The 16252-nt window shown below is 40.0% G+C and overlaps 1 protein-coding gene across 11 annotated transcripts in view; it reads right to left on the bottom strand.

Annotated features, from left to right (window-relative positions):
* ST3GAL3 (ST3 beta-galactoside alpha-2,3-sialyltransferase 3) overlaps positions 1-16252 on the bottom strand; it is a 187305-nt gene that overhangs the window by 133906 nt on the left and 37147 nt on the right. For 4 of the 11 annotated variants that reach the window (XM_059853992.1, XM_059853997.1, XM_059853991.1 and 1 more), the window contains exons 3-4: positions 3290-3337; positions 1401-1535 (exon numbers count right to left, since the gene is read on the bottom strand). The exons of 3 other annotated variants lie outside the window; for them this stretch is intronic. In XM_059853992.1, the coding sequence (XP_059709975.1) occupies positions 1401-1535; positions 3290-3337 (183 nt within the window). Of the gene's footprint in view, positions 1-1396; positions 1553-3289; positions 3338-16252 lie in introns of all 11 variants that reach the window. 4 more of the 11 variants (XM_059853996.1, XM_059854000.1, XM_059853994.1 and 1 more) reach the window with 3 other exon arrangements.

A 16252-nucleotide genomic window follows, 5' to 3' on the forward strand; every position in this document is an offset into this window, starting at 1 on the left:
AAAATGGTTATCTGAGCATCTTCAGCAGCTGAATGAAACAGAGAAAGTTTCCTTCATAGTTCTCACAGCTTCTCCCAAAACGGTTATGGACTTTGGCTTAAGGAATCACAAACAGCAAACTCCAAAATAAGCACAGATTTAAATTATCAGATGATTACTCCATTATCAGTGTGAACTCAGCATTTGGAAGCATGGTCTTACATGGGGACTTTCACAAGCATGTAAGCTGCAGCAGATAGCTACTCTAAACCAAAGTTTGGCAATCCAGAAGAGTTAATACATGCAAACAATTTGAGCAAGACCTAGATAACACTTGGTTGCCTGTAATGTTGGAACTAGCACATTTTAAGCCTGCAAGTGAGAACATCTGCTATGAATCAGTGGTCAGTACTGCAATCAAACATGTCTAACAAGAGCATAAGCCCACAGCCCAAAGGTATTCAGTATTTTCAGCAAGCACAGTAGCATCTGGGAAACTTGCACATCCAGTGCACTCCTATCCAAGGCTTAGAGAAGAAAAATTTAGCTTGCTGTCAGACACAGGAGGTAGGAAAAAGTCTTGAACAAAAATAGCAGGGGTATAAATCTAACTTTCAAGATCCAATGTTTGACTTGGTAGCAACAAAGTAAAACAAAGCAACTATAGAGGAAAGAAAAAAATAAAAGGAGCACTAGCTGTCTATGGCAAGTGAATGAAATCGAGATCTCCTCAAAAACCCTGGGTCCTGATTGTTTCCCCAACTTCAGAGCATGACACCCTTCTTTCTGAAATGGTTTCAGCTGAAACACTGGTTTAGACATAACATCAAACACTTATCTCAGCTGCTCAAGCTTTATCTCTTAAGGGAACAGACAGCCATGAAGAGAATTACAAAAACATCTGGACTTGTGAAGGCTGGACCACAGCATGATCTTCATGATTCAGCCTCACTCAAAACACATTTGGTTCACATGCCCTCTACCCAATAGTCTCCTATGAAGCTCCATAGCTTTAAAGCTCCATAGACAGATGAGCTTCTGATCACTCAGTTCAGAAAGTTTATCCAGAAAAACCTAGACAGTGTCATTAACCTGAGTTGCTTAAGGACAGATTCCCAGCATTTCTGAAAACTGAGAGTTGCATGTAGGACAAAGTTAAGGGAAAAGCCAAGATAAGGACAAACAGTCAATTTAAGTATGATACAGAAGCTGCAACGAGACATTGTCCTTCACATGGCATGATTAACAGGTACTAAAAAGCACTTCCAAGGTGTTTAATATGCAAATATAAGTACCAGTTTTAAGCAGCATGAAATCTTAACAGGGAGACTATTATTCTCAGCTGGTTTTGACTAATAAGGAAAAAGGTATATGTAATTTTATGTTTCAAAGCATATAACTTTATCTGAAACATCACCTACTGGGAATGGCTGGACCTGGAGCTGCCATGGTTTCTGTGGGTTCTTTCTGGGCTCTGCCTTTTCCTGGGTCTGCAGCAAGGTGAGATGGGATGGACAGCGGAAGCACAATAGCCACAGTTTTTCTCTCTCTCCTTCCTGTTCAACAAGGAAAGCTATCCCTCAGTTGGACAGATATCACACATCTAGACATCTTATTAAACATACCAGTTCAGAGCAAGGTGAAGTTTGCAGCACAGTAAGTGCAAAGTACTAAATACAAGAGCAATAAACATACAGCTTTCGTGGACATTTCTGAGCCTCCCTTCTCAAATATATGAGTTTTCTTTACATTTCTTCAATGAAAGAAGTCAGTCTTGTTGCAGTGAAAGGGTTTACAAAAGATCAAATCTTGCTGTCTCAATTCCTAACCAATCCAAGCTTGAGTTGTAAAATGCAAGCAGAACAAAGACCAGTTCTTTTAAAACAGACCCAGGCAGTCCAATGGCTCACATGAGCCTGTCTCCCACCCTCTAGATTAACAGAACTCCAAAAGACACAGAGCAGCTGAACTGTTTTTCATCACTAAGTTTACTTTCCTATCAGTGGAAACACTTATGGTTGACTCCACAGATACAAAATCTGTGGTTAAAATTCAAGCAAGGGTATTTCAAATCTATGTAACTTCTTCAGACTGAAGAGACCACCCCCTTATACAGGAGACAGGCAACAACACACTTCAGTTATGACACATTAATTAGTAAGAGAGAATTAATAGAGGGTTTCTTCCCCCCACATACACAACAACATATCTATTTGGCACCCTAGAGATACTCCCACATCAGATCATGCACTAAGATTAGATCTGTTTCCAAATGTAAGTTTTAGAGGAGCTACAGGGAGAATAGAAAAAGTTCGAGGTGTTTTAAACAAAGTTACTACCACTAGTTCAGGGGTTAGTAAATCAGATGTGTGTTCAAGCTTCAAAGTTAGTGTCAGGCAGCAGGCTCTCTTTCAAAGTGTGCAGGCAGAAGACAGGTGCTATGTTGGAAGGCAGCATGTTCCCCCTATCAACCTAAGAGGAAAGACTGGCAAGCAAGATAAAACAAAAAATCCAAGCAAAGGTTTTGTCTTTTGAGGAAGACAATAAATATCCCCATCTTTTAAGTGTTAAGGGGTTTAAAGTTATAAGAGCAATTCTTAGTCTGTCCTTGCACTTCATATATCATTACATATAGACTGTAAACTGAATTTCATCAAGCATCATGCTCACTATGGCGTGTCTTGGCTGCAGCTTGCACATTACACACAGCCAAATGGAGAGTTACTGATCTAGTGAAATGCCCCCAGCACAAAAGAATTTTTAATTTCTGGTTCAGTTTCATTGTAGGTCATGCTTAGGTTCCAAACAAAATGAGATTGGGAAGGATTTGCCCTGGGGTTCAATAATGCTGGTCAATCTCCACCCAAAAAAAGTTTCCAGCCGTATTGGTTTAGTTACGACTCTTTCGTCTTCTTCCTGGAAGCATTCCTCATGTCTTTCCCCAAATAACTCAACTGTTTGTTTAGCTGGGAAACTATCCTAGTAGCATGAAACAGTTTTTCTTCAGCTGGTAGGTGACATCATCTTAATGCCTTTCACATGAGAAGAGGAGCACAAACTGCATCATCAACACGTGTCCAGGTCGTTTCCTCGCTGGGTAAGGGAGAAGTCCTGCAGGTTAATCCTTGTGTCATACTAAGGCTCTTAAAACTCCCACTGCTCTTAGGAAAGGACCTATTTACCCTTTGGCTAGATGGTTGATTCCCACAGAAGTCTGACTCAGTGTCCTGCCTCCCAACATGGCCACCATGTCCAATTAAGTAGAAGCCTTGTCACGAGGTGGGAGATAGAGAAGAAGGCAATGTTGTACCTGAGCCTATTGTATGTCCAACGGAGTCAAAGGAAAGAACCACTGAATCTGTAACACAAGAGTACAAGTTCATTTTCCCCTTTTTTCAGCAGCATTTCTTGCTGTAACATTCTTTTGTTATTTTGCTTAAGCAATTCCTTGTGCACCCTTCTGCCAGGAAGCAGAACAACTCCTTCAGCAATCAGACAAAACAACAGGCACCTAGCAAAGGCAGAGCAGGAGTATGCAGTAAATCACAGTGCTGTTAACCAATTAAGCAGCCACAATTAATTGAAAAGAATTTAATTTTATGTCTAATAAACTTGGTCAACTGAATCACAACATGCTTTGACCACCGGCCTAGAGTTTTTTCTTATCAAAGGTATTCCAAATATTTTGTCCCCACTTAGGGGACTTGCCTGTTATGACCAGTTCTTCCCTGACACTGTTTGCTAAGCCAACCTTGCACTCCATGCTCACCATGTTTCCCACATCTTTATTCACAGTAGTGGCTTCCAACTCAATGCATTTCAATTCATCAATATCTTCTCCCCTCTGCACTATATGCAGCACATGTGCCAAGCATCAAGAAAATACAAACTCTCTACTTGTTACCCTTTTATTTTTCTATCTGGGAATCACAACAAAGGTTTTATCCACTGACTGCAGTGGCAACACTTGTTTACCAGTTAATGCCTGACACTTTCAGTCACTGCTTCATATGATGGGGCACCCTTGGTTTCAACTGTGGTTTAAAGACCATAGTTTTTATATATGCAACTTGACATTTGGCCACACAGAGACCCTTAGTGCTTGCTCTCAAGCCACCCAACAATCCAGACTCCTTTGTAAGTCATTCATTTTCCTCATATAGGACCTTTCCAACCTAGAATTTGTTTGCAAAATTATCAGTAATGATTTGATATTCTGTTCCAAGTGGAGTTGCATTATGTTATCATGCTCAATAATGGGGCTTTCCCCCAGCTTTATGCTTATTTATTTACCAAATTCTATTCCCCTGCCAGTGGAGCAAAATAGGGCCCAGAACTTAGAGACAAATTGCCAATGGGTAAAACACAGAAAAGGACAAACCACCACAAAAGGATTAATAATTTCATGGCCTGAGAAGCTTTAAACTGACACAGAAATAGGTGAACTGCCTTTCAACCTTCACCTAAAAGAATGGACTGAATCCTCTGACATTTCTCTTTGTCACTCAGGTTTCAGATGTGATCAACTCATCACACATCCTTTGCAGCACCACAAAGGCTGCCAAGGTGCAAGCCCTCAGTGCAAGGCAAAAAGCTCAAGCACAAGAAGACTTAGCTTGCTGAAGAGTTTAACCTTCTGCTGCATCACTTGAAATTTAGGCAGACTACAATCTGAGGCAGTTATCATGTTAGAGCTGAAAATAACTTGACAGGACTGAGCCCCGGGCTTCTCTATATTTTACATTATCATGGTGCTTATTTTCCTACTATTGAAAATTCAATAAGAAACTGCTAATTTTCAAAATAAACACTGTTGTTTTAATAAAGAACTGTTGATTTGACTGGGTTTAAAAGAATTTAAAAAAAAAGGTCTGTGCTGTCTCAGATCCAGCACTATGGTAGTAACATAAAAAAATTAAAAAGAAGATATTACTAGTCTCAAAACTTACTCCAACAAAAATAAAAATCCATCTGGACTTCACAACTGTATTTCCTCTTTTGGGAATAAAATTCAGACATCATTAAATTATTCTAAAGAGCAAGGAGTTTAATTCATTTTAAGTGCATTAACTTCATTTGTCATCAATTTTAAAGCATCTCTGTGGGGTTCTACTTTTAAAAAACTGTTGAGATTTTTATCAACATAAAGTACTGTTTTGTAGTTAATGTCAAATTTAAAAGCTGTTAATTTTCCTGAAATATATTTTGCATTCAAACACGGCACATGAAATATTAGAACTTATCTAAGAATGGCTGAAAAGCACTGCAAGCACCAAATTAATAACATTATTGCAACCCACAAACTAGTATAATGTTACATTCCCTTAACTGAGAACATTATCTCCCTCATATTAAAAAAACAATTTACAAGCAGATTAAGAGCTCCCTTTTCCAATCCATTTCTTTGTGCTACTATTAGTTTCAACTGATCAAATTCACTGTGAATAACCTGTATTATAGTCAACTCTCCCTTGACCTCCAGAAGTAATTTCACTAAACATGGACCTTTATTAAAACACTGTGCTTATTTCTGGTATTAGCACTCCAAAAGTGAAGAAACTATAAACCTGAAGAAGGCTGAGAAGATAATATGTCACCTTTCTTCTCCCCCAAAAAGCTACTCAAATCCAAATTCAGAGCTACAGGTTATTTCTGTCAGAAGTTGATGGAGATAAACATTTCTTTGAAGCAAGCCAGATTTACTTGCAAATACACTGAGTTCTGCTTCACAGAACACAAGAAGAAAAGTTTCTTTGCTTCTATTTTCAAATCTCTTCCAGTCATCGCTCAGTTCAAAATCCCCCTGACTTCCTAGGGGGTCTTTTTTTGCTTAGACAAAATGGCAGCTCTGTCTGTGTCCAGCGCCTTTCCCCAAGCCTCAGAGTGTGCTTTACCTTCCAAAGGCAATCTTTTCAAAGGCTTTATCTTTCAAAACTCATGAAGATACAATGTAAAACACACCCGGTTACATGCACCCTTGCTTTAGGTGCCAGGAAGTGTTCGTGCCCGAAGGAGCAGTACCCAACTTTTCAGATACCTATTTCCATAAATAAGCTTAAATTTTTGTCCTCCTGCCTTAACTGAAGGGCAGCCTTTATGCCTAAATCATGAAATCTGACACACAGCAACTTGCCAATATGTACAGCTTAAGGCTGCACACGCCACAGTGCCAGTCTTTTACATCTGTTTTCATGTTAACTACAATCTTTTTTTCAGGGGCTCTAGCAGCTTAAAAAAGAAAAGGAAAAAATAAACCCAAAATAACACGATATAGCAAAATCCAAATGAAATTCTGGATCTTATCCAATCCATCAGAAGAAGCAAAGACAGCACAAGCACTCACTCAATTTAGAAGGCGCTCAGTGCCAGGAATAATGATGGCTGAGACCCCACCAGCCAGATTGTAAAGTTGCTTTGGGTCACTTCGTGTCATCTTAAACCCAAAATTGCATTGGGACCTATGCTCTGGGTCACTTTCCCTCACTCCCACCATCCAGTCAGAGCACCACAAATTGGACCAATATACAAATGTGCTCCACCATCCCCCACAAAACAGTGCTGTGCAGGGCTACCTGAATGCACCCCATCACAGCCCCTGTGGAGAGTGGAGGAATGCTGCATGAGACCCCGCTCCACTGCTGTGAAACCAACACAAGGATCCCATTTCATTCAGGAGAAAGGAGCTCAAAGACAGCAAAGACCCTCAATGCTGCTCTGGGAACAAATTTAAACTCATTTCCAGCAATACTCCATGCAGAACCCAGAGCTGAATGTACCTTCAAAGGAACACAACTGGACTTCCACAGATCTGTTCTGTAGTAAAAGAAAAAACAAGAGCAAAACACAAACCTCAAAAAAACCCACCTGCAAGCAAATCTGTGATGACTACATTTATTGCTGCACTTACACCACACTCCAGCTAAGACATCCAGGTATGTGGACTGATTTTATTTCAATGCAGGGGAAGCTTGCCTTGAACTAGCAACACTTCAAGTGTTGCTAACACTTTACCTTTCTCAGGGCCTGGAAAACTGTGCACCACACTCCCCTGTTCCCAAGACAGACAAATTAAATCATCCAGCTTGCTGCATATATTGTACACCTTAGCTCAGGGCATTTCTGGACACCAGATTAGTATTTAACTGCTACTTGTAACACATTGCTGTATCTTTTCCAGTACTCTGGTTTCAGAACAGAAAAATAAACAAAGATTTGGGTCTTCACAAATGAGTGATGATCCTCACCAACAAACTGCAGATTTGTAGGAGACAAACAAAGCCATGCTGAAAAACATCTGAAGTTTCATACTCCATGCACATCACTAGATAAACATTTACCATGGGTACTGCACTGAAGAGACATATAGAAACAGCTCTTAAAAGCCCAGTTGTGTCAAGTTCTTAAAATCATCCAGGAGGAAATACATGGATTCATTTCCAATCCTTACTTTGATTTCATCCTCGAAGAAAATGCAATATCCAAACCAAAACACAAGCAGTGGCAACACATAATGAGAACTGCAAATATAATCCACAAACAAGAACTGTACATAAACTGTATGTTTACCTAAGCACTGTTTCAAAATTTCTGTTAAGATTTTTATAGTAAGTCCCTCCGAGAAGCCACTAACTTTTTATTGCTTTTTACAGATTCTCCCTGCAAAGAGTTGTAGATATTTGCCTCAACCTACTGGAAACCAAAGAAGCTGAACCAATAACTTTTTTTTTTTTTTTTTTTGGGGGGGGGGGGGGCGGGGCAGGGCAGGGGTGGGGGGATTGTTTAGTGCCTTTTTTAAGAAAAAAAAAATAAAATGCAAAACCAGACTTCAGCAATAAAGTAACTTCCCCAAGAAAAACAACATGATTGCATGCTGCTTTGGAAGTGGTCCTGAGAAACCACAAACTGTCAGTCCCACTGGAGTTATAAGAGTTTAATAATAAAGGCTTAGCACAGCCTCAATACCACATACCATTATAGCAATACACTCCACAGGCCAAGCCAAACAGGCAATACAAGAACACATCACAACATAAGGCTGTGATTTGGCACATCCTTATTCAGATGTTCAAGCTCTGAGGTCTGCATTGCTTTCTTACATGCATAATCAATGCTTCTCATTCCATACACCCCTGTTCTCCAGATACTCTGATAGATTCCTACAGATCTACAACCTGTATTTAATAACATCTAATGTAATTTATACCTCCAGAACTTGATCAGAGACCCGATATCCTGCAGAGCTCCATCAGCTGGCCTGGGGATGGCAACTGCAGTAATATTACCCAACAAAATTTTGATTCAGAGTCAGAATGAAAAGAAAAAAAATGAGGTGCTTCATTTTTATCATGGAATTAGAAGAACATTCTGAAGGGTCTGTCATTTATCTGTCTCCCTTTTTCTGCTGAGTACTGAAAAGTATAGAATCAAACATCCCAAGAGCCAGCAAATTTTTTTTTCTTTTTGAGATCAATATTCTGGAATGTGACATACCAGAGAAGGAATATTTAATGCCTGAAACTCTTCATAACTTGCTGACAAAGAGATCAATAACAACAAAACTATTCTTATGTTTCACCTAGTCAGGAAATGAAGCATACAAAAGCACTCACAAACACATTCTACTGTTGGGATTCATTTGGCAAGATGATCTTAGGACATCTCCTGCCCCAAAGAAAAAATATTTTGAGTAAGACCCTCTCTTATGATGACTATGCATCATACCGCATAATTCTTATATCCAAAGAACTGAACTTAGAGGTCTCACTTAGATATCTAAAGTATGAATATCCTTCCTCAGATCCAGTAAAACATAACTGCCTGCACTTAAAAATTCCTTGACAGTGCAACCTTTGCTTCCTAACACATTGTTTTGCATGCTGAAGATGGATTTAGTGAAGGGCTAAGTAATTTACTGAGTTTAATGACAAATGTCATCTGACTAACTTATTAAGTATCTACTTTTACATTAATGCTGGGCTCCCCACTCCCCCATCTTGGTCTCTTTTGCTTTACTAAGCTCTTTCTTCTATAGTGCCAAGGATTTTCCTACTCGACACCTTCTTTTCTGAACACAGTGAGATGGCTCTGTGTTAAGGGCACTGGCCACTACAATAACTTCTTCTGTACCACAGTTCAAGGGTGTTCCAAGTGACCCATATTCATAATTTAAAACTCAAGGCACTAATTGTAAGACATCACCTAAGCTCCACTTCACACAGCATCAGTGAAGGTCAAAGGAAACACATATCATACCACTCTTACTGATAATCCCAGCTCCTACACATGTACTCTTTCAAAAACAATCACTACTGCTCCCATGTTTAGACGCCACAAGGAGTTATGATCTCAAGTATATTGTTTGAGCAGCATAATTCTAACATTTTCCATATCTAAGATGAGAAATTACATATAAAGACAACATATACAGAGCACAGGGACACTTCCTAATCACAGATGTGACAGCTAATAGCAGCAAATAAAGGGACTGCAAGTTTTGGCAAGCAAAACAAATGCAGAGTTTCAGTCCAGTGCTGTCTGCAGCTGATAGGAGACCTAGGTTCAAAGTTCAAAACTTAATCCCTTTATGGGAAGAGAAAAGTCACTCAGTAACAGGACACATCTTCAGCAACAGGAAACATCTGATTGTAAAGAACATTTCCAATAAACTCTGGGTTTAATAAATTGCCTTAAAACAAGGCTACACTCAATTTGAATGCCTGTCCTGTGTGCCACCTGACTATACTTATTTTGGTATGGAGATGTGGGAATAGGACAATGCTTGTTTCAAGTAACATACCTGTGAGGGAAGATTCATCCTCATTTGAGAACACACATCATTGAGAGATATCATAATAATGGAAATATCTCATTCTTAACAGTAATTCACTTATGCACTGTACAAATAAAAGTTTCTGCAGTGTTGCTCTAGCCACTATCTCTCTTGAAATACCATTCCCATTTACAAAGCACACAGCACTGAAGGCCCATAGGTTCTCTCTCCATTTTTGTGGCTCACACAAAACACCCATTTTATTGACAGCTGACTTCACAACCAAGCTTAGATCTGAACCCAAATTCCTTAGCCATCCACTCTGTGCAGACATGAGGTCCCTGTTGTGCTTGGAGCCAGCCAGTTTCACACCGGGAAACTTGACACGGAGCGCTGAGGCTCAGCACAAGCTCTGCTGCAGGAGGGCAGGCACAGCTGGCTCTGAATGAGTCTCTGCAAACTAAGCCATAGCCAACAGGGGTAATTTTGCTATAACCCATGCAGCTCTGCACAAGTCCTTTGTTTATTTTTATGGATGAGAAACAATTTAATCAATCTGATTTTTTCCAAAGACCCTTGGATAAAAGGCTTGAAAGGTAAGAATGGATATAGCAAAGTATTATCACTTGTCTGGAGAATTTAATGTGGCATCAAGGTCTACTGGTTACACTGTAAACAGAAAAGTCATTCTCTATCACCTCTCAATTTCCTGTCATTTAATTGAAAATACAGCTCTCTTAGTGATACTGAACTTGAGAGATGTAGTAATATTCCTTTAGGCAATTTTTCATGTATTTCATGGAACCTAACCAACCCTTTTACACTTGCTGTTTTGTGCATTACTCCTTTTTCATCAGGACGTTTGTTATGAAGTGGTAAATGAACTGAACAACACTCATGTTCTGAACAGATGTATTTTTAAAATGGTTTGAGCATGGCCAATTTTCTTTATTCTGCAATGAATGAATGGAATGAAAAGATGTGGTGTCCTGCGCCAGCTGGCAAATGCTTCAGAAGGATATTACATTGCTATTGTCTCCAGCAGCGCCCAAATAACTGTTTGGTGGCAGGAAGGGCTGGTATGTTTTGCTCATAAGATCAGTATTTATTTGGATCTACTACGTAACTTTGCAGAGCCATGATCAACACGGTGCTTACTGAGCGTCAGGGACATGCAGCTCCTCCGTGTCCATCACAGCTCCCTGATCCAGGGGAAGGCCAACAGCACCTGCTTCTTACCTTGCACTTTCCAGAAAGGAGGTGGACAGTTCCCAGAGACAAAGGACAAGGTGAGATCAAGGTGCTGTGGGCATTCAATGAAGATACACTTGGCTTTGAGGAACACAACTCCAGAGAAGGTACAGAACTATCATAAAAACACTCAGGCCAAACTCTACTAATAAAGATGGTATCCAAGAAGTTTTTTTCTTGACAATGAGAAATCCTTTATAGCTAATCCCAAACAGATTCTCAGTATTTTAAAGAGCTCATTATCTCCTAAGACAAGCCTCATATTTTGGTTTCAATTATTACTGTAGCAAAAAGCCAGTCAAACTCCCAAATTCCATAGAGGAACATGCAATAAATTACAAAGCAGGATAATTTCTCTCTTTGAAGATAACAATCTATGTGGCAAGACAGAAAATAGGTACTGGCAGTTGGGGAATTACACAGCACAGAGAAAATTAATTCTGTATTTTCATATTGCACAAAAAGCATATATTGTTAGCTTAGATACTATAAAACACAAAGCCTTTATAATTTGAAATAAATTGCTTTAGTCTTGTAGCATGTTTCCTAAATATGGACATGGGCTTTTACTTTAATAAAACACAGTTTGTGTCTCAAACTTACATATATACTCACACAACTGTCAGAGAACTCTGGAAGGCTGATGCACACTATTTTCTTGTTTACATAAATAAAGATATCTACACACAATTAATGACACTCAGGACAACAACTATTTTATAGACTGGTCTTGGTTTTATGCCTATTGAGCCACTCAACTATTTTTTCCTCCCTTTCTCTCACATGCAAAAACCTTTTCCTTTTCTGAGCTAACTCTCAGGAACCCCTCCTTTCTCAAAAGCAGAATTACAAACACTTCCATCAGGAAATTCACATTTTTGAGTTTCTTTGAAAATGATCTACAACTTGAGATATTTAGCCAGTGGTCAAAAGCTTCCCAAAACCTTAAAGCACGCAATATCTGGCCCAACTACCACAATAACTGCCAACAAGGTCCTAGGCAGAGTTTTTACAGTAAGATTTGTCATCTCTCCTGTCTGCCTGGAGCACAAACAAATCACAGGAAGGAGTAAGGTATGAGGTATGAACCTAAAACATCTCCTGAATACAAGTGCTTTAGAGGCATCTTGTCCAGAAAATGACCACACTTGAATTTCTTTTGCATAGCAAGGATCTAGATCATTTATTAACATGAAAGGTGATGTTGAACAGAAAGTCTGCTGGATCCATTTTTCACTCATGTATTTTGCACTTTGGGGCCAGGGGGAAGTTTGTGGGAATTTGTTTAACTTGTAACAGCATTGCCACAACTGATTCCAAAATTTGAAGGGATTTCTGGCCCATCAAATCCTCAAACTTAGTAAGTTTCCAAGACATGCTGAGACTTCCAAAAGAAAATTTTGATTTGAGAGATCCTACACAGTATGTGATTTTATAGGTAGCAGACATACTCAGAGATATGGAGCATAAGTTCTTCCCAAGCTAACGGCTTGGGGAGCAACTTGTCTTTACCTTACTGACAAACTAACTGGCCTACAAAGGGCATTATGTCTACACACAAGCCTTCACATCCTAAACCAAACACTGACACAAGGAAATCTGAAATAAAGGTGTTCCCAGAGTATCTGTTTGGCTATGAAAGCACCCATACTCAGAGGAAAAAAAATCATAAAAAGCCTCCAAAACAAGAACCACAGTAACTGAACAGTGCATATATTCTCATTTGCTATGATTTTCTTTTACAGAAGTGTTTGATTTTAATTTTTTTAAAAAAGAGTTCATTAAAACATTAGAAAAATAACCTAGGGATGTACTAAATACTATCAGTAGTGCCTCATTTTCATGTGCAGAAATTGCAGGACAATGAAAAACTTATTGAAATAGCAGCTGCGGGAGTGGAAGTTGATCACCACACACACCACTCAGCCCCTGTACAAATACAGCTGGAGACAATCTAAGGAAAAGTGTTCCTCCTATCAGACCACATAGAAAAATACAATGAATCCCTTTAAATTAGCACTTGGCAGAGAAACAAGCCAGTGAGGGGAAAAAAAAAATAAAAAAGGCAACCAACTAAATAAAGCATTAAAATAATTCCAAGGCATCCAGAAGGTTAAATAAGAAGAAACATTGGTTGCAGTCTAGGATCAATGGAATTAAACTGCTGAACGCCTCCCTGAAGTGTTTCAGCCTTTTTAAAAAAAATAATTCATAGGGTAGTTTCCAAGTCAGCAGTCACTAAAAGTCAGCAGCTACTCTTCTAAGTGGGAAAAGGACATTAAAAGAAGATTCCAGTCTCACCTCCAGCTACAAGAACTTTTCCTGTCCATGGATTAATTCTACCAAAAAAATCCTTGTTCAGCCAGACTGAAGGTTACAGTGACACAAAGCTTGTGTGCAAAACTGGAATAGGCAGTAAAATACCCGAGATCCCAGGAAAGCCACAAAGTCTCTTGCATCTTGGCAACAAGCAATCAAAATGCCTCTGGAAAACAAAATTAAACAAGAAAACCCGCCCCAAAAACAGAAGAAAAAAACCAAAACCCCAATCCACATCAATGGACTACTTTATGAAATGAAAATATGAAGACAATGAAAACATGAAAACAATGAATATATGGAGACAAGGGATAAGCTTGCTTAAGAACAGTAATCCTGCATCCAGTGCAGCAGCAACACTGAAGCATCAATTCTTTTGTTGTTGTTGAAGATCCTGTGAAACTGCCAGCTCTACTTCACTAAAAGCTGAAACTTCAGAAATTGAGAGATGCCAAGAACAGCTCCCTAAGTCAAGTAAATTTCCACAAAGAAAATCTACTGTAATCTCAGAAAGACAAAACTTCCACAGCACTCCACAACAGACTCCATTCCTTATTAGCATTTCCAGCCACCTGCCGATGTGTGCTTCCAGCCAGGATTTCACAGGCTCACTGGGATTCACAAATTTTAGGGTTTCACCAATTCTGGATTACTCCACCAGCACAACTCCTTATAAAAGGCAACAGTCATTTTATTAACCTTATTCTAAAACAGCTGTCTCATCTAACACAACTTCTTTTGACTGGCAAAAAAACCCAACAGCTTGATGTTGGCAGGTCTGGGATCAACTTAGAAATGGAAAAAAGGCCTTTTCTTGGTTTGTGACAAGTCATCAATTTTGGCAACTTTTTGGCCCTAAATTTGACTCTGAAATTGCCTGCACAACTGAGCAGATGATAGGGAAAGAGAGGAGAGGATTAAGGGAAGGGAGATAGCAATGAGCTGGGCATTCTACGAAAAAAGAATACAGCAAAAGCCTGACACAGCAGTTCACAAACCACAAAGGGCTGCTGGTCACTTGGAAAAGGCAAACGGTGTTGAATGGCTTAAGCTGTTGGGTTATAAAGTCAAGGACTGGTTGTAGAGGAAGAGGTTTTTAGGTTTTATAAGGTTTTTAAACTGCAATAAAAGAGTGTCTTTCTCAGGCTGGATAACCTTGACATTCCTTTTAAACCATACTAGAACAAACATGGCCACCAACTCTCCCAAACAGAATCAAGAAATGGCAACACTAACCACAGTAGGTGCTATTCAAGGATACACAAACCTCAGCATCTCAGGGCCAAGGACTCCATATGGAGAAACACTAGCCAAAAGCAGGATTTAGGGCCAACTTCAAAATTGTACATTTGTAAGAGAACTGCAACCACTTTGAGATCCTCACTGCATCTGAACAACTAGTTATCACCAGCTCCAGGCCCACAAGACTTCAGAGAAGGAAACAAAGTTATCAGCTGCAGCAGAGCACTTTCCCACAGCTGGTTTTAATTAAGCTAATTTGGTAGTAGTGACTGACAGCAAGCAGAGCCTTCCCAAATCACTTTGCAAGCACTTTTGCCAGCATTTCACCATCTGTGATAACCAGGATACTTGATACTAACTAGGATCTGTCTGAGGTACAGCATTTTAGAGCTGTATCCACTCTCCTTTAAAGTCATCTGGTACAGCCACTGCTTACAGGTAACTGGAGCCACTGTTTACAGATAATGGAGTGTGGGGAGAAGATGCAGAACTAGAGGAAAGGCATCGAATAAATTCCACTGAGAAAACCACTCCTGAAAAAGCAGATAGATCACTTGCCAGAATCCCATAATATCTTGGCCATACCCATAGTACATGAAACCTATAAATGATCACATGGATATTGAGGAGATTTTGGAGCTGTAACAAACAGAATGGCCTATACAATTTCCAGGCTAGTTGTGTAGTTTTTCTTTTATGAATACGTGCAGGATAGGGCAGGTTTAGCATGAAGAAATGCTTTGAGTTATACCATGAAGTCAGAACAATGTAGGGTATGGCCAGACTGTGCAAATTTAAGTCCTATTAAGGGAATGAGAAAGGGTCAAGAAAAGGAGTAATTTTAATGGCATTTAACTACATGGATTTTTTTTCTTAAGGTAGATCTGTGACCAGCAATTGGAGTGGGAGACACTAATACCATCAGTACCAGCACTGGTACATGAGACCAACACACATAAGGAACAAATATAAAAACAATGCACACAAGAGGTGGGAGCGGGGTCAGGTGAGAGGGGACAAATGTAGAGACACTGCCCTAGTGTGCAAAGACAGACCTGGAAAGGTCAAATCCTGCCCGGAGCTGAAAACAGTCAGGAACAAGAAGAGCTTCTACAAGTAACTGAGCAGTAAAAAGAAGACCAGAGAAAATGTGGGCCTGCTGCCGAGAAAAAAATATGGAAAAGGCCTGGAGAAATGGGCAGGCAGATCTCATGAAGTTCAGCAAAGAAAAATGCAAAGTCCTGCTCCTGGAGAGGAATAACTATGCCCTACAGGCTGGGTGCCAACCTACTGGAAAACAGCTTTGCAGAGAAGAACTTGGGAATCCGGGTGGAGCAGCTGAACCGAGCCAGCAGCATGCCCTGGTCACAAAGGCAGCCACCAGCCCCAGGGTGGGGGACCCTTCCCCTGGCTCAGCACTGGGGGAGCTCTGCTGCAGGGCTGGGGCACTGCTGGGCTCCCCTCTGCAGAGACACACACTGGAACAAGTCCAGTGAGCTAAGATGATTAAAGGATTGGAGCATCTGCCACGAGGGGAGGCTGAGAGAGCTGGGATTGCTCAGCCTTGAGCAGAGAAGGCTCAGGGGGATCTTAGTAACTTAACCTGATGGGAAGGATTAAAGAAGGCAGAGATGGGCTCAAAGATGAGGTGCCCAGTAAAAGGACAATAGGCAATAGGAACAAACTGAAAAG

This window comes from Haemorhous mexicanus, chromosome 9 (genome assembly GCF_027477595.1).
Source record: "Haemorhous mexicanus isolate bHaeMex1 chromosome 9, bHaeMex1.pri, whole genome shotgun sequence".
Lineage (NCBI taxonomy): Eukaryota > Metazoa > Chordata > Aves > Passeriformes > Fringillidae > Haemorhous > Haemorhous mexicanus.